The 20,319-nt window shown below is 36.6% G+C and overlaps 1 protein-coding gene across 1 annotated transcript in view; it reads right to left on the reverse strand.

Annotated features, from left to right (window-relative positions):
* The window catches only part of HHLA2 (HERV-H LTR-associating 2), a 137,817-nt gene that overhangs the window by 114,059 nt on the left and 3,439 nt on the right, over window positions 1–20,319 (reverse strand). Inside the window, exon 3 of the mRNA XM_044669193.1 lies at window positions 13,104–13,216. Coding sequence (XP_044525128.1) covers window positions 13,104–13,216 — 113 coding nt within the window. The remainder of the gene's footprint in view (window positions 1–13,103; window positions 13,217–20,319) is intronic.

A 20,319-nucleotide genomic window follows, 5' to 3' on the forward strand; every position in this document is an offset into this window, starting at 1 on the left:
GGTGGCAAAGAATTGGAAACTAAGGGAATGTCCATCAACTGGGCAATGTCTGAACAAGTAGTAGTATATGATTGCAATGGAATACTAGTGTGCCATAAAATATGACAAATAGGACGATTTTGGAAAAATTGGAAAGACTTATAAGAACTGATTTAAAGTAAAGTGAGCAGAACCAGGAGAACATTGTATATAATAACATCAATGTAGTACACCAATCAACTATGAATGGTTTAACTGTTATCAGCAATGCAAGGATCCAAGACAAACCCAAAAGACTCATAATGAAACTATATATCCACTGCCATAAAAGGTACTGAGAGTCTGAATACAGATCTAAGCATACCATTTTTCACTTTACTTCCTTTCTGAATTTTTTCTTGAATGTAAAATGTTTGTCTTCTTCCATAATATAAGAAATGTGAAAATATGTATTGCATAATAGCAAATGTATAACTTGTCTAGTCTGTTGTCTTGGGGTGAGGGAAGGGTTTGAGGGAAAGTGAGGGAGGTAGAGAATTTCAATCTCTAATTGATTTTTTCTGTATACAAAATTATTTCTGTATACAATGGGGAAAAAATTAAAAACTAAATAGACACCCCAGTGTGTGACCCTGGGCAAGTCACTTGACTCCCATTGCCTACCCTTACCACTCTTCTGCCTTGGAGCCAATACAAAGTATTGACTCGAAGACAGAAGGTAAGGGTTTTAAAAAAAAAATAGACACATATACCGAAAATGGTTACTCAAAAATTTTTTACTGATGGAGTGTTCCACCAAAACAGTTTGGCAACTACTACTCTAGGGTACAAAGGAAATAAATAAATATAGAAAGGAAGATTTAAACATATCCTTTATATATATACTCACACAAAGTAATAATGTTAGGAAAGTGTAAACAACAGATAAAGACTTATATGGAAACAAAAATTATATCCTAAATAATTAATATTAAAGACTAAATTATAAAAAGAATAAAAGTTATGTTAAAAATAATAATAATATGATGTGATTCATCAAAATTTATAAGTTGCAGATAAATGCTTCCTTAGAGAAAAATTTATGCCTCTGGATACTCACTAACAAAATTAATAAAGCAAATATAGTAAAGATTTTAAAAAATTAATTTTCTTTTAAAAACACAAAAGAAATTTTGAATAACAAAGGCAAAACCCCCAAAACTGAACATTTTTAAATGATTAAACAAATGAATAAGGCTTTCTTTTTGGAAAAATAAAGTTAATAAACCCTTTGCTACTTTGATTTCATTTTAATCCTTACTTTCTCTCTTAGAATCAATACTGTATATTGGTTTCAAGGCAGAACAAAAAGAACCAGGCAATGGGGATTAAGTGACTTGCCCAAAGTCATAGAGGTAGTAAATATCTGAGGCCAAATTTTAATTCAGAATCTCCTTTCTTTAGATCTGGCTCTCAAACCAATGAGCCACCTCATTGCCCCAAATAATTTGACTTTCAAGAGGAAAATAATAACCAAATTTAAAAATGAAGAGATGAAATGCACAATGAATTAGCAGAAATAAAGAAGACTTTCAGAAACTAATATTACCAGTTATATTCCACCAAAGTTGAGAACTTAAAAAATGGATAAATATAAAATAACAAAACAGGAACTAGATAACCTCAACCACCTACTCTTAGAAAAAGAAACTGAGTGATCTTAAATGACCTCCCTCTAAAAACTAAAATATAGCTTAAGGATCAAAAATATTTACATGTGAATTCTATCACACTTCAAAAACAGGTCTTCTTATGCTAATAATACAAAGGTGAGGGGCAGGGAGTTGTAATTCTGAACTCTCTCCCAACTGATAAAACCACAGAACATCAATGCTGACACATAATGGAGTTTTAAATGTAATCAAGCATGTTTTCCCTCCAAGTTTCTTATAAGAAGTATGAATCTTGAATCTGGATTCTCTTCTTCCTTACTCTAGAATATTTGACATGGAGCTTTCTCTCTGGGAGAAGGGGAAAAGAAAATCTTTTCCTTCCCTTCTCTCCTGCACCTCATGTAGTACCCATATGTGGGAATCATATGGCATTTTAGCATCAATTACTTACATAGCTGAGCATGCATGAACCTAGGCCTCCTCTTCTAGTATGAGGGACTTTTTTTTTTTTTAGTATAGGTGATAAAGTAGCAATGATGAAAGATGGGCTTTCCAGAAATGGCCACCATAGGAGATAGAGAATTCCTCAGCTCCTCAGCTGGTGTTGATTATTATGGAAGGTGACTCCCCCTCTCTCTGCAACTAGCAGGTTGCTTTTCAGAAAAAAAGATAACCATTGAATGAATGGATATGCCTAAGCCTTCATCTGGTTTATCAAAAGATTTGGACTTGTAGGGAATTGTTTAAAGTCAAGGAGGGAGATCAGACTATACTGTGACCCTCAGAACAAAGGTACAAGAGAGTATCCCAGGGGAAGTGGTACCCATTATCAAATATTTCAGAGGTCAAAAAAAGATGAGGACTGACCAAAGTGCATTGGATTGATCAAATACTAATGTGTGTAATAGAATTTTTTTTTTAACCCTTACCTTCCGTCTTTGAGTCAATACTGTGTATTGGCTCCAAGGCAGAAGAGTGGAAAGGGCTAGGCAATGGGGGTCAAGTGACTTGCCCAGGGTCACACAGCTGGGAAGTGTCTGAGGCCAGATTTGAACCTAGGACCTCCTGTCTCTAAGCCTGGCTCTCAATTCACTGAGCCACCCAGCTGCCCCGTAATAGAATTTTTGATAGAAGCTAGACATCCAAAAAGTATATAGTAACAGGAACCATTGCCTAATAGATGAGTAGTCAAAGAAGAAGAAACTTGAACTATCAACAATAATTTTTTGAAAAAGAATTCATGAGAGAAATGCAAATTTAAAAAATTCTAAGGTACCATCTCACGCCTATCAGATTGGCTAATATGACAGAAAAGGAAAATGACAAAATGTTGGAGGGAAAAAATTGGTACATGGATTGCTCTATTGGTGGGATTATGAAATAGTCTAATCTTTCTGAAGAACAATTTGGAACTATGCCCAAAGGGTTATAAAACACAGCCATACCACTATTAGATTGAATCCCAATAAGATTTTTTTTAAAAATTAAAGAATAAAATTTAAAAATATGTACAAAAATATTTTGCATAGTGGTAAAGAATTGGAAATTGAAGGGATACCTATCACCTAGGAAATGATTGAATAAGTTGAAGGATATGACTATGATAATATGACTACTGTGCTATAAGAAATGATGAGCAGGATGATTTCAGAAAAACCTAGATTTACATGGACCGATACAAAGTGAAGGGGGAGAACAGAGAGGACACTGCCCACAGGAACAGCAATACTGTACAGTGATCAACTGTGAATGACTTAGCTATTTTAGGCAATATAATAATCTAAGATAATTCCAAAGGACTCATGATGAAAAAGGCTATCCACCGCAAGAGAAGGAACTGATGGAGTCTCAGTTGGAGAATGGCTGACCAAATTGTGGTATATGTTGGTGATGGAATATTGTTGTGCTATAAGAAATGATAAGCAGGATTATTTCAGAAAGAGCTGGAATGATCTACATGAACTGATGCAGAGCGAAATAAGTAGAATTAGGAGAACACTGTATGTAGTAACAGCAATATTGTATAATGATCAACTGTAACTTAGTTACCCTCAGTAATACAATGATCTGGGACAATTCTGAAGGACTTATGACAAAGAAACTATCCACCTCCAGAAAAAGAACTGTTGGAGTCAGATGCAGATCAAAGCATATTATTGTTCATATAAAAAAAAATGAAAGAAAAAAATAGAAGGGGTTGGAAGGGTGGGAGGGGAAAACTATAACAATGTATGGTTAAATATGTGTGTATTATATTAATACATATTAATAAGTTATAAATAAAAGTGCCTTCATAAAAATCCTAAAAAAAAAATAATTAAAACTGATGGAGGGGGCAGCTGGGTGGCTTAGTGGATTGATGGCCGGACCAAGAGATGAGAGGTCCTAGGTTCTAATCTGGCCTCAGACACTTCCTGGTTGTGTGATCCTGGGCAAGTCACTCCATTGCCTAGCCCTTACCACTCTTCTGCTTAGAAACCAATACACAGTATTGATTCTAAGACAGAAGGTAAGAGTTTACAAAAATAATAATAATAATAAATAAAGACAATTGATGGGAGTCTCAATGCAGAGCAAGGCATACTTTTTTTTAAAGATCTTTCTTTTTCTTTTTTTTAGGGTAATTGTATTTTCTTCCATAATATGATTAATTTGCATGATTGTATAATTTACTGTACCTATAAATAATCTAGAGCAAATAGCTAGCTTTCTCAAGGAGGGAGAAGAGGGAGAGAATTTGGTACTCAAAAAATTTAAAAACAAATGTTAAAAGTTGTTTTTACATGTAACTAGAAAAAAAGGAAAAGAATCCATTGTCCTTAGGAATTAGAGAAATTTTAAGGTACCATTTCATATTTATAAAGTTGGCAAACATGACAAAAAATGGAAAAAGTCAATGATGGAAGGTCTGTAAGAAGACACATACTGTTTCACTGCTAATAGAACTGTGAATCAATACATATACTCGAAAACAATTTGGAATTATGTGAGAAATGTTACTAAATTATTCATGCCATTTGAGTCAGCAGTAACACTACTGGATTGATACCCTGAGAGAGTCAATAAGAGAAAGTTCTCCTGGTGCCAAAATGTTTACATGACTTCTTTTCAGTCATTCAGTCAAATTCGACTTTTTATACTATTCACAGGGTTTTCATGGAAAGGATGGTGGAATGGTTTGCCATTTTCTTCTCTAGTGTTACACAATCATAATTATGTAAGTAAAAACCAATGCTAAAAGAGAGGTAGAGGCAAATTTTGAACCATAGTCTTCCTGACTATGCCAAACATTTAATCCATTAACTCACACTGCTTCTACAAGGCAACAAAATCAGATAAAATATAATGGACAATCTTTATTCCAAATTAGTAAAGTTGAAGGACACATTTTCCTTTCTCTTAAGTTACAAAATGCAAAAACCAAAAGGAACATATATGATTAGTGCAATCATTATATTAGATAGTTTTGCTTAACTTTTTTTCCTTTTTTTAGGAAGGTGTTATCGGGGCAAGAGTGTGAAAAGTGATGTATGTCCACACAAAATTTAAACCTCCACACTGAGGACATCTGATAAAGAAGTTAAGCATATTTTTTGGTGGGGAAGGGGACTTTAAGTGGCTTCAGGTATTTTAACAGTCAACTAGTTAAGTGGTAAACCACTCTAGTGGTAGAATATTCCAAGTTTGAGAACTAAGGAGTCTAATTCAAGAGTTGGAACCTAACCTACATGAAAGAATCAATCTGGGAAGTTCTCTTTTTCCCTATCTTACCCTCTCCTATGACCATGTTATTGAAGACACTGACCACCAGGAGATGATAATCCAGAAGACAGTAGAGTGATGTGCTTAGAACAAATGGGTGTAGAAGGCAGTCACCAGAAGGAGATAACTTCAAGAAACATGAACTCTTGTACCAGGGAAGAATGCCAGTTGTGGGTTCCAAAAAGGACTTCATAGCCATAAAGTGCCAGGGATTAAGAGTTCATTCTTTGCCACATGTGTTACCCTTCATGTGCCTCATTCTCACTGTACTGTGAATCTGAGCTCACTCTTCCCGTGGACCCATGTCTATTTATGAGAGAGTATGCTCCAGGCATTAGAGGTTGGATGAATACTGTTCCCACTGTTCTTAGTATTCTACTTTTTATGCCTTTCTTTAAAGCTAATCGGGTTTCCTGGATGATTAATGCTTATAAGAAAATATACCAGTTTGATGTTTAGCCATTTTACAGTTACATCTAACTATTTGTGACCCCATTTGATGTATTCTTGGAGTGATTTATTATGTCTTTCTCCAGATATTTGACAGATGAGGAAACTGAGGCAAAGAGGGTTAAGTGATTTGCCCAGTGTCACATAGCTAATAAGTATCAGAGGCCAGATTTTAAGTCAGGAAGATGATTGATTCCCTGACTCTTGCCCCAGAACTCTATCCACTATGCCAGGTAGGATACTATTAAGCAAGAGTGGGGCAGCTATGTGCCTCAGTGAATAGAAAGTCAGATGTGGAGATGTGATGTTCTGGGTTCAAATCTGGCCTCAGATACTTCTTAGTTCCATGACCCTGGGTAAGTCATTTACCCTCAATTGCCTCTCCCTTACCACTCTTCTGCCTTGGAATCAAAACTTAATATCAATTCTAAGACAGAAGGTAAGGTTTAAAAAAAACAAGAATACTGAAATCTAGCCCCTCAAGATTATTCCTAGAACCCCAAGAATAAGTAACTATCTGTAAAAATAAGACTCAGGACCACAAGTATAAATGAAGATTGAGGAAGAATACCCAGAGGTGATGCTGAAACTGAATAAAGTTGTTTTCAAAAATAAATTTTCAGAGACAAATATTGTCCTGATTACCAAGCCAGAGAAATATATACATAACACTAATGAATATCAATGCTAAATATTAAACAAAATTGACAATTCAAAATATATTAAAAATATTAATTAAATCCACATTGGAATTGTATCAGTAATGGAAGAGTAACAACTTTCAGGCATGATTAGCATAAAATAAATGTTAATAAGGACAAGATAAAAGGAATATTTTATCAATAGATGCTAAAAAAATCTTTCTCACAATCTAGCACTCATTGGTATTTTAAGATAATAAAATGGAAGAGAATTGAGGTTATGATATGATCAAAAGCATTTATCTAGAAGGAAGACCTACCAATTTATTGTGCGATGGAGAAGCCCAGGAGACTTTCTCAATAAGATCAAGGTGAAGCAAGAATGCCTGTTGTCAATATTGTTGTTTGACTAAGTTTTTGAAATGCTGGCTATAGGAATCTGAAAAATGATAAGCATTGGCAAATAAGAGGTTATTGACCTGAAGCATGTTCTATCTGCTTTTAAAAGCACACATATTTACAGCAGTATAATTCATGACCACAAAAAGTTGGGAAATGAACTGTATGGCCAATGACTGGCAGTGACTGAATAAAAAGAGGTAGGGAAAACACTGAAGAGAGTGTTGAATATGAAGAATTCAAAATAGTGTGGGGTTAAGGAAGCAGAAACAAAACAATTATCTATACTTAATTACAGTTAAATAAACAAAGACAATCATTTGTTGTTGTTGTTCAGTTGCATCCAAGTCTTTGTGACCCTATTTGGGGTTTTCTTAACAAAGATTCTGAAATGGTTTTTCATGTCCTTCTCCAGCTTACTTTATAGATAAAGAAACTGAGGGAAACAAGGTTAAGTGAGTTCTCCAAAGGTCACATAGTTAGTAAGTCACATTTGAATTCAAGTCTTCCTAAGACTCCAGACCTAGTGCTCTATCCAGTATGCCACAGAATTGTTTGCAGAAATTAAGGATTGGGGGCACCTAAGTGGCTCAGTGGATAGAATACTAGACATAGAGATGGGAGGTCTTGGGTTCAAAACTGACCTCATTGATTTCCAGTGTGACCCTGGGAAGTCACTTAACCCCAAATGCCTAGTCCTTACTGCTCTTTTGTCTTGGAATCGATATTCGGTATCCATTCTAAAACAGAAGGTAAGGGGTTAAAAAAAATTAAGGATTGACTGTACAGTGTTAAAATGATCATAGCAGCCACAGATTAGAAACCATCTGATTTACAGAAATCATCTGCTTGTGACTCTCATACCTTAAATGGCCCTACAATAAGCAGTCACACATTTCTAGGTCCTTTTGTACAGGCGAGTTTTGGCTCATGATATCTATCAAAATCCCTTTGTCCTCTAACCTCAACTATTCTTGTGGATCGAATCCTATCCTTTAAGTCATAGATCAAAAGTTCACTTCTTCATGAAGTCTTCCATTACCAGCCGGACATGTGTTTCTCCACCACCTCTGAATTCCCATAGGCCATGTTGTCCACAATGATGGTGCTAATTCACATCTCAACCGAACATAAGAATCCCTACAGGCTGCCTATTCACTTAGAAAACTACATATTTATGTTCTATTATATTTTTATTTATTTTGTTAAATATTTTCAAATTATAGTTTAATCTACATCAACCATAATGTAGCCTGTGAATCATATGTTTGCCATCTCTGGTCTAGCATGGTCACATTTGTCTCATATTGCCATACAATATAGTTGTGTATATATAGTTCCTTGTTTCTGCCATCAAAGATTTAGATATTTTTGTCTAATATTAGGATAAAGACTTATGAGACCTAATTCACAAGATTCTATATTTACAAAGCTAAAAAAAAGGGACACAAAGTACACCTTCACAAAGAAAGTAGAAAAGCCAAGGATGAAGTAAATAAAATAAATAATTTATTATTTATATCCCATAAACATAAACAAACAAACAAACAAATAAATAAATAAATAAATAAATGAGCAAATAAATAAATGAATGGATGAATGAATGAATGAATGAATAAATAAATAAATGGCACAGGGGATGGGAGATAAATAAATAAATAAATGAGAGCCTAGGATGGAATGAAATAAATAAAAAGGTCTCTGAAACCACTGAATCTGAAGGATAGCAATCACCTGCTTAAAATACAGTAGGAATTCTTCAAGTGTGGTCTAGGTACTCCTGGAGATGCCCAAGACCCTATCAGGGGATCACAATAATATAGACATTTATCAAATACAGTAAATATTGAGATATAATCCACTTAAACAAAAGATCGGGTTCAATAATTTTAAAAAATGTTAACGAGAACCTGAGTCCAAAACTTAGAAAACTAATTGAATATAAGAACATTTCATCTAAAGGTTAAGAAGACATTTCATTCTACAGAGAATGAGTAATATATTGACAATGACTCTGTGGAAAGGGAAAGGGAAGAAACAGAGTCTCCAAACCTCTGAATCATCAGTGATTTCCAAACTTTGTGATTTTCTTGCTTTTTTAACCTGAAAATGCAACTCCTATATTTTCTCATAAGAAAATTAATGCAAATAATTTAGCATGTATCTTATTCAGATAAATTACAAATATTAATTCAACACTCAAAAATATAAAATAGCATATCATACACAGATATTTATTTACTGAAAAAATCCTTTACAGTTTCATGTTCATGACAAAAACAATCCCACAGAAATATGCAAATTTGCAAAAATATCTCATAGTCAGAATAAAGCCTAGCTGGACATGTGATTTCAACAGTAAAGGGAACAAAGAGCCAGAAAGGAAACTTCTTCTACCAATGAAGGTAGGAACTTTCTCTGGTCTTAGAGAGTTACCCAGAATGCCAAAAGGATAAGACTTGTCCAGAATCACAGTCAGTATGTGATAGAAGCAGGATTTGAACCCAAGTACCTCACCCTGGCTTGAAGAGGGCAATTCTATCTATTACTCCATGCTGTCTCTCATAACTGTAATAACATAATGTCATTAGCTAACATTTACATGGGCTTTAAGATTCACAAAGTACCTTGTAAATATTATCTTGTTGATATTCACAATAATCTCAGCAGATAAGTGCAATGAGTATGCTTAGTTTACAGATGAGGAAATTGAGGCAGACTGGGGTTAAGTGACTAACAAGAGACACATAGCTGGTGTCTGAGAATGAATTTGAATTCAAGACTTCCTATCTCCAACTATCACTTATTTGTCATTTTTCGATGACTAATCAAGATGGATATTTTTTCTCTGCTCTTTTTCTGAGAGGAGGATTCTCTAGTTATGAGGCAGCAGATGACATTTGAGAAACAACTTGATATACTATTATTCCTTTTTCTTTGGTTCCTACATTTCTTTCTCCAGTTAGCCTCATCTTGTCACTGGGTTGGTCCCTCCAGAATGAAGGAGTTTCCTACAAGAATATTTGTCTACTACTTTAGCGTGCTCTAACTCAAGTAAACCCCGCTAGAAAAGGTCAGTGGGTGTGATGACCAAATATAGCACTCTAAAAATTTACCCCCATAGCATTCACTTTTTAATAGCTCCCTTTCTAATATCACAACTAGGAAGTACAAAGGAAGGATCATTCCTCTTAGAGTCAATTCTACCCACAACAGGATCACAGACAACAAAAGAATTTCCTTTTCCAAAAGGCCTTCCCCTATCAACTCAATAGCCTCTGTCCTGAGAATTAGTTTCAGTTCTTGGCCACCTTCTAGAGAAGCTCTCTCTGTGCCAAATCACCATCTAACCAACAATGGGAACGTGGGATGTGACAAGAGATACACTGCAGTTTTGTTACTCTGATTCTCATGAATCTAACTCATTGCTCATTTGAAGCTTAGAGTGCATTTCAGTGTTAGAGGGGCACAGTGAAAAGACCACCAGCTCTGGAGCCAAAGGCCCTGGGTTGAAATTCTGGTTCTGATGCTTATTATTTAGATGAGTCATTTAAGCATCCAAGGCTTCAGTTTCCTCATGTGTAAAATAGGGGGATTGGACCCCATGGCCTCCAAGGTCCATTCTAGCTCTAGATCTAAGACCTTGAGATCCTGTTTAAACAACAGAGATGGTTAATCCCCATCAGATCCCAGCAGCGTCCGTGGCTGATGCTACACCAGGATATTCTGAACAATCTTTAAATCATAATCAGCTAAATTTCCAAATCCCAAGGGATTATGAGAATATTCTTCAACTTTAGGCCACTTGTCAGTCGGACAATAGAGAAGATCACTATATATGGACTCCTTATAGTGATAAGGGCATGGAACATAGAAATAAAGTCTGCAGACTTTTGGATTGTTGTTGTTTAGTTATTTCAGTTTTCTTACTCAGACATCAGATATAATTTGCCATTTCCTTCTCTAGCTCATTTTACGGATGAGAAAACTGAGACAAACAGGGTTAAGTGACTAGCCCAAGATCACACAATTATTAAGTGTCTGAGGCCAGATTGGAACTCAGGAAGATGAGTTTTCCTGACTGCAGGTGCTCTGTCCACTGTGCTACCTAGCTGCCCTAGACTTTTTTGATTCCTACATTTAATGACTGATTGCCTTATCCAAGGTTGAATTACTCTACCCTACCCCTAGCAGATCCCCGAATCCCCATGGAAGATATTTTAGGTTTTGCCATCCTGGATCTAGAAGGTTGTCTCAGGGTAGTTTGGTCCTCTGTGGGGACAGTTTAGTACCTTGCAAGTTCAGTGTTCAAGAGCTATCTTGAATCCATGATGAATAGGAAGGGTTTTTAATAGTCAAAAGGGAATTCCAATTATGCTCAGACTACCACTGCTGGAAGAAGCATTCTTGAGGTTTCAAGTCTTCAAAAGATTCTACCCCTTTCCCTCTCCAATTAAAAGAATGATTTTCTTTCTTAGATCTCTCTTATTATGACAGATAAACAGATAACCTTTTCATAGCACCTTAAAGTTGGCAAAGCACTTGACATAAGTTATATCATTTGATCTTCCCCACAATCTGGCAACGTGAGTTATGAATTATCCCCATTTTATAGATGAGGAAACTGGGACTGAAAAAGGCAAGTGACTTCCCAAAGATCACCCAGATTCTAAATATCTGAAGCAAGATTTGAACTCTGTCCTGACTCCAATAGAGTTCTTTATCCACACTATACAACCTAGCTGTCTAGAAGAAAATGCCACAATTGTTTCTACACCCCCTTCCATTCCTGCCATCAAGAATCTCATTAGTTAACCTTCTTTGGAAGCCAAAGCCCACTGACTTCAATAACTACAGCATGGAACCTCCTCAATGGATATTCCAGAGCCATCAGGAAACCATGAAACCATGGACCCTGTGGCCAGAGAGACAGCCAAAGTCTTCTTTTAAGTCTGTCAGAAGAAAGTGGTAGATAAACAATCAATCATCATTTATGAACCACCTACTACATGCCCCCGATTATGCTAGACACTAGGGAAACAAAGACAAGCAGGAAATAGTTGCTGCCCTCAAGGTAATCACATTTTATTGGGGAAATAAAATGTGTGTATTTATATATATACATGTATGCATACATGCATATCTATATACACACATGTATATATACATGTGTGCATAAACATACTTATGCTTAGGTATACTTGCACATTTAGTTTGTGCCTAGAGTCAGGAAGACCTGAATTCAAATCTAACCTCCAACATTTACTAGCTTAGCAACCCTTTACACTGTTTGCCTCAGTTTCCCCAAATGTAAGATGATCTGGAGAAGGAGATGGCCAACCACTTTGAAATCTTTGTCAAGAAAACTAAAATGGGGTCATGAAGAATCAGAAATGACTGAAACGACTGAACAAAAATATATTCAAAGTAATAATAAGTGTGTGTGTGGGGGGACGGCTAGGTGGCTCAGTGGATTGAGAGCCAGACCTAGAGGGGGAAGGTCCTGGATCCAAATTCAGCTTGAGATGTTTCCTAGCTGTGTCCCTGGGCAAGTCATTTAACTCCTACCGCCTAGCCCTTAGTGCTCCAATGCACAGGGTTGCTTCTAAGACTTCCAAGGGGAGGGTTTAACATAAAATGGTTAAGTGAGAAACTCCAACTAGAAGGACTATCAAGGACTTTCTTCATAAAGCAGAAGGTGATGGTGAGAAGGAAGACCATTCTAGGCATGGGAGATAAAGATACAGAGACAGCGATGGAGGGACAGCAAGCGCCATAGGACATGAAGGAGAAAGGTACAAAATGGCCAAATAGTGAAAGATTTGAGAAGCCACACAAAGAAGTTTCTATTTTTTCTTAGAGGCAATAGGGAGCCATTGGAGGTTTCTGAGCAGGAATGTGATCTCACCAGACCTGAGCCTTAAGGAACACCAATTTGGTAGTTGTTTGGACAATGGATTAGAGAGGTGAGAGATATGGGTTTCAAACAGAAATACATTTCCCAGCAAGGCTTTATTGAAAAATCTCTAATAGAGGATAGATAGCCCAGGGCAGCTACCATTTGCATGAGGGCTTGGCAGGAATCTGGTAAGAGCCTAAACTAAAGGCAGCTGAGCAAATGAATGTCATATCATAAGAAAAGTCAAGGGGTCCACTATAAATAAAACCTCTCTCAGGGGTTCCTAGCACAGTGAACAGATGGGGCAAACAGACAGCTCACCACAAGAGTTGGCATGGAGAAACAACAACAGAGAATGGAGGATCTTGCTTACAGCAGGTATGGAGTGCAAAGAGAATTCTGCAGCTACCTGGAGAGTGCCCACGTTTTTGTTCCTGCCAGTGCCAAGGAACAAGCACATACTTCCAGAGTGCAGGTTTGTCTCCTTCCAAACAAGGTATATGAAAGGGCTGGGAAAATGTCTCCCGACTCTCTAAGTTAGCAGGGAGTATCTTTTCCTCCTGAGAGTACTTCAAAGGGAAAGCAAAGAATTCAAGTCCATTCAAAAGGCATTTATTATTCACCTAGTCTGTGTCAGACACTATAGAAGAAAAAGGTTCTGAGGGAATAGAAAGACACTCTAACCCAGGGGTCTTTAACCTTTTTTATATCATGGGCCACTTTGGCAGTCTGGTGAAGCCTCTGGACTCCTTTTCAGAGTCGTGTTTTTAAAGGCACACTAAGGCTTACAAAGGCGACCAATTATATTTAAATACAGTTCTCAGATTGTTTTTTTTATTGTGATCTATTTAGCAGCAGTTTTAATAACTAGGGTAATTTCAAAGTAGTGTTGAAGAGAAGTGATATTTTGTGATACTTACAATAACAATATCAAATATGTGATTTCTTTCTTTCTTTTTTTTTTTTTTTTTTACATTTTTAAACCCTTAACTTCTGTGTATTGGCTCCTAGGTAGATGAGTGGTAAGGGTGGGCAATGGGGGTCAAGTGACTTGCCCAGGGTCACACAGCTAGGAAATGTCTGAGGCTGGATTTGAACCTAGGACCTCTCCATCTCTAGGCCTGGCTCTCAATCCACTGAGCTACCCAGCTGCCCCCAAATATGTGATTTCTATTGGTGACAAGGTCACAGGTACTGCTAATACTGTGGTTTGCTGCCGATATTAATAACTGAAAGAAATGCTCAATTTCAGCTAGAGATTAGTGAAAATAAAGATAACATTTGTTTCCAGCCAAGTTCATAGAACTCTTGAAAACTACTAACCTGTGTTAGGAACTTTGAGAGAGCTAGAGTGTGGCCAAAAGATAAGAAGAAAGAAGAAAGGTCACTGAACAGGTGGAGCTATGTAACATGAAGGAAGCCACTAGAGCAGGTATTCTTAGCCTTGAGTCCTTGAACTGGGATGGGGGAAAAATTGCATCTTTATTTTCATTAATCCCAAAGAGAAAATTAGTATTTCCTTAATAAGAAATCAATAAAAATAAATTATTCTGAAAGAATTTTCCTGGGACAGCTAAAGGGATGCACCATACAAAAATAAAAGGTTAAGAATTCCTAGGCTAGTGGATGGAACTTGGCCTTCTGAGAATAAAGCAGCTTCCAGGGCAACAAGGACCTGTGGTTCTGAATTACTAAGAATTTGGGCCATTTATTTTACACGCACACTTGTTATATAGCCTCAACTCACATCTGTGAAGCACTTTAAAAAAATAGGACCCAAATTAATAGTAATTATGGATATACATAATTATGATGAATTTGAATATACATGAATCATGATTCCTATGAGACAGATTTTAAAAACAGACTCCAAATTCATTGTAATTATATATACACATAAAGGTAATATTATTTATACTCATATATATGTTTCTATATATTTATGTATATGTATGTGTGTCTATGTGCATAGAGGGGCATTCTGCAGGTTGCCAAATAATTCTCTTTGCCCTCCAAACTTGCTAGAAGCAAGATTCTTCATCCTCTATTTTTGTTGTTTTGTTGGCTCTTTCTCTCTCTCTCTCTCACTCTCTCTCTATATATATATATATGTATACATATATATATATACACACATGCGTATATACATATACATGTGCATTTGTGTATGTGTGTATGCATGTGCATATGTATATGTGCATGTATGTGTTTGTGCGTAAATTTCTCCAAAATTCCCACCAACTTGTTAATGAAAATCTCTACCATTCTATCTGAGGGATGAATATATATTATATATTATATATTCCTCCTAAACTGGGGGAATTACAAATCCCAGGGGATGTTGTGGCCAGATAGGATTATTAATTCATACATGTGCATATATATACTCAGAGATACAAGTATGTGGGTGAGAATTAACATATATTTTAAAAGAGTATTTTATGCACATTCTGAAAGTAAAATGGCAATCATCAAAAACCAACATGACTTCAATGAATCCATGCCATACTGCCAGAGCAATCTCATTTCCTTTTTGTGGTGGAGGGAAGAGGTCAAGGTTACCAGATACATTTGTAAAGAGAATGTTACCCAAGAGTTCTTAAGAGTTCTTAACAAGAGTTCTGTGAATTTAAATTTGTTGTCGTTCATTTGTTTTTCAGTCATGTCTAATTCTTCATGACCCCATTTTGGGTTTTCTTGGCAAAGATATTGGAGTGGGTTTGTCATTTTCTTCTCCACCTCATTTTACAGAAGAGGAAACTGAGGTAAATGATGTTAAGTGACTTGCCCAGGGTCACACAGATGATAAGTGTCTGAGACCAGATTTGAACTCATGAAGATGAGTCTTTTTGATTCCAAGCCCAATGTTCTACCCATTGTGCCACCTAGTTGCTGGACTGATGATTACATTTTAATATAATTGGTTTCCTTCCTCTGTAATCCTATATCTTTTAATTTTATACATTTAAGAACATTATTAAAAGGAGGTCTATAGGTTTCACTAGATTGCCCAAGAAGCTAGGGTCCCCTCCTGTAAACATGACAAATCCAGATTCCATCAAGGGACTAAAATAATTTCTCATGATAACAAGCTCTACATGTTTTAGTGAATTACATACAAAGTATGAGCCAAGTGTATAACAATACCTAGAACAGTAAATTTGGTCTCAGATGTTAAGAAAATCGCAATATCCAAAAGGGGAGTGATGGTCCCATTGTACCCTGATCTATTCAGGCCACATCTGCAGAATGGGGTTTAGTTTTGTTCACCGCATTTTAGGAAACATATTTATGAGTGAGAAGGTGACCAGAATGGCAAGACTAGAGAATATGTTATGAAAACTGTTCAATTTAATTAAACAAGCATTTATTAAGCAAAGTGCAATGGACTATGCTATATCCTAAAGAGATTGGAATGATGACAAAAAGCAGGTCTTCCTAGTCAAAAATCTTTAACTTTCTTTTACAGCAATTGAAGGAACAAAGAGTGTTTGATCTGAAGAATCAAGTAAGCATACATCATAGTGAGGTTGGTTTTTTTGTGGGGGAAAAGGGGATTTTGCAAATATTTAAAGGATCATTGATACTCTTATGGGGAAAACCAGGGGTGTTACCTTAAATATAAAATGTGGGCTCAGTGGGGTGGATAGGAGACACGAAGGGAACAATGGGTAAGACTTTACAAGCCAGGGAACCAGGTTTAACTACAAGGGGAATGGCTGTTGACAGAGATGGCAGTTAAGCCTGACTAACTGTCACCCTGCCCCACCCAGCCTGGAATAGCTTCAGATTATTACATACACACAATGAGTACTTTAAAGTACTAAAAACACACAGGGAAAGAGTTTAATTATAATATGAGGGGATTGGAAAGGAGGTTAGGTGAAGCTATGACTAACTACCCAGGACTGGAGTCAAAAAGGGTAAGTTCCTTAGCCAACCTGGCTTCTGCCAGGCTTTGACAGCTTAGCTAAGGACCTGAGGAAGAGGGCTTGGATTTGGGGTCTCACAACTGTTCCAGAGATGTTTTCAGGATGCCAGGAACCAAATCCTCCACAGCCGATGATGCAAAGTAACCAGGTAGGGAGAGATGTCTGCAAGCTGTCCACCAGATCACAGACCACTTCCTTACTCAGAGTTGACTTGCAGGATTGAGGTCTTCTGCCTTTTCAACCTTCGCCACTCTCCAAGATCCCAGGTCAAAAGGAGACTGCAGATTGCACTTCTGCTCTGAACGCCTCACAGCACAGCAGTCAGTTACTCAGCTCTCTTCTTCCTACCCCCTGCATTCTATTCAGAATGTCCATGACTTCCAGCAAAGGCTTTTCCTAACATGCTTACAAACAAATCTGCTTTTAAACTCTACCTGTTACAATACAGAAGAGAGGTAAGACTTGCTCCAAAGCACAGAACTAAGAACAATGGGTTGCAAAGAGGAAGGTTTAGGCTCAATTTAAGGGAAAACTTCTTAAAAACTGAAGCTTCTCCCAAAGTGGATTCACCTCCTCATATTTCTTGATGGATGACCACTTGTCAGGAATGTTGTAGAGGGTTTCCTTTTGTAGGGAGGGTTTCTGCAAAAAGGAATAGGAGTCCATGAAGTTATTAGGAATGTAATTCCCTTCGAGGTTCTCAGACTTTCATCATGACTTTGATTCACCTCCCACATTTGGTAGACAGAAAGAAAAACAGGTCTCCCATTCAGAACCTACTTAAGTCCTTTCTGCCTTGAATTCAACATATATAAACTTGAATTCATATTTCTCCAAAACCTGTTCTTTTTTAATTTCTGTGTCAGTGATGACTTTGAAAGTCACCTATGCTTATAAGAAACCAGATAGCATAGTGGATAGACTGCTAGGCCTGGTGTCAGGAAGACTCATCTTCCTGAGTTCAAATCCAGGCTCAGACACTTACTGGCTGTGTGACCTTGTGCAAGTCACTTAACCTTGTTTGCTTCAGTTGCCAATAAAATATCAAATGGGGTCACAAAGAGTCAGACAGGACTGAAAAGGACCAAACAACAAATGTTTTCTCCATGATTGTTTTTGGCTTTATGGAACAAGAGAAAAGGAGTCACAATTATGAAGTTTGGCCCATTCCATGTCTAATGCTTCTTGACTATGATGACCTTTACATATTCCACTAGCCTATCCTTGTGGAAGTTCTCATTACATTATACACTACCACGGAAGAATCATCATGTTACTTCATTGCTCAGAAAAAAATTCAATATTTTCCTGTTTCTAGCTAAATGATTACAGTATCTAAGAATTTTAGTTTAGTATGTCCCTAACCAAGAATTTTTCCTATATCCCCAACAAGTGGTTTAAAAATATATTTCATAGTGGCCTGTAGTGGCAAAAATCCCAGTCAAATACCAATTTGAGAGAAGAATCTTTTTAAATCAATACAGGTCGGAGTAACCCAGAAAGGCATCATGTTGCTGGAAGGAAAAACAGGATAGCTATGATGGAGAGAAACTCTGGGTAGGTGTCAAAAAATCTGGGTGAATTCCAGACCTTGAGCAAGTCTCTTCATATTTCTATTCTTTATTTTTCTCATTAATAAAATGAAGATGGGGAGGAGGAATAAAATAGATTTATAAAATGTAATGACTGAAAAAGACCCCAAAGATTAAGTAAAAATGAGTAAGACATCTAGCTCTAATATTAAATCCCTTCCACAATTTTTTCAATCTAGCTCTAACATTAAACCCCTTCCACACCCCAATTTGTTCTTCATTCCTCCTAAACATATATTGCAACTGTAAAGGGGGATTCCAGGGAGGGCTATTAATGCATTATATGCTTTTCATCTGATTGCCCTTGCCTATAAAGATTAGTTTATCCCACTGCATAGTCTTTTCTTTCTTCCTCCACTGTCCTTATATTTTCTTTTTTTTTTTTAAACCCTTAACTTCTGTGTATTGGTTCATAGATGGAAGAGTGGTAAGGGTGGGCAATGAGGGTCAAGTGACTTGCCCAGGGTCACACAGCTGGGAAGTGTCTGAGGCCAGCTTTGAACCTAGGACCTTCCGTCTCTAGGCCTGACTCTCAATCCACTGAGCTACCCAGCTGCCCCTTGTCCTTATATTTTCAATAGTGGTTAGTCTCCTTTGAAATTAAACCAAAGTGTAGAGGCTTCATCAGCAGAAGAGTATTTTAAATGACCAAGGAGGGAGAAAGCTAGTCACACCAATTTCAGTGACATTTTTACCCAAATAAGTCATTTTGGAAGTCATAAAAACCCTCAAAAACACAGGACACAAAATGGTTAAGTTTTGTGATAAGACTCAGGACAAGAAAAAGTAGTGAGCAGAACAAGTCTGGAGCCTGGCCTTATAAGCAATAGACCCTATGGCAAGAATTCATTTGAACTCTAGGCTGCTTCCCAGCCATGCATATAGTCTAATGCCTTGTTTTTTGTTTAACTCTCCCATTTTATTGAATTTTTAAATATCGATTTTATATCTTTTCTTTTTTTATCATCTATGGAATGATTCTTTTTTCATTTCTCAATGAATCCTTTCTTTCCTCCTCCTAGAGAACCATTCCTTATAATGAAGAAATAAAAGAGGGGGAGTAAAAAAAAGCTTGGCAGAATCAAACAAACATCAAAAAAGTCTGACATTAAATGAGGCATTCCACATTCATAGTCCCTTTTCTTGTGCAATGAAACAGGGTATTATGCCTTTTCATCTCTTCTTTGGGACTGAATTTAGTTTTTAATATTTTTGGAGCATTCAGCTTAGATTATTTTGTGGTGGTTCTTTCAATAAACACCATTGTAGTAATTTTGTAGATTCCTTTCCTAGTTCTGTATCCTTTACTTTGCAGGAATTCATATAAGTTTCTCCATGCTTCTCTGTATTATATTTAGGTCAAGAAGACTTGAATCTAAATCTTGCCTCAAATAAATAAATAAATAAACTAACAAACAAATAAATAAATAGATACATCTTGCCTCAGTTCTTACTCAATAACCTTGGGCAAGCCATTTAATCTCTCAGATGATTTCCTCATCCATAAAATGGGTGTGAAATTACACTTACTTCACAGGGTTGTTGTGAAGATCAAATGAAATAATATATGTAAAGCACTTTAAAAATCTTTAGGCATTCTATAAATGTCAGCTTTTATTATTATTATACTCATTATTTCTTATAGTACAGCAATCTCCTATTAGATTCATGTACTACAAATTGTTTATCCTTTCCCCCATGGGCATCAACTTTGTTTTTAGTTCTTTGCCAGTGCTAACATTACTGCTATAAATATTTTGGTGTATATGAGGCACTTCTTTTTGCCTTTGACCTCTTTGAGACAGATACCTAGCCTGGGTATTTCTGGGTCAAAGGGTAGACACACTTTAGTCAATTCCTTTACAGAAATGCAAATTGCTTTCAAGAATTCACAACTCCACCAACAATGAACCACTGTTCTGCTTTGGAACCAACACACAGCACTGATTCTAAGATAGAAGGTAAGATAAGGAAGGAAGGGAGGGAGGAAGGAAGGAAGGAAGGAAGGAAGGA

This window comes from Gracilinanus agilis, chromosome 3 (genome assembly GCF_016433145.1).
Source record: "Gracilinanus agilis isolate LMUSP501 chromosome 3, AgileGrace, whole genome shotgun sequence".
NCBI lineage: Eukaryota > Metazoa > Chordata > Mammalia > Didelphimorphia > Didelphidae > Gracilinanus > Gracilinanus agilis.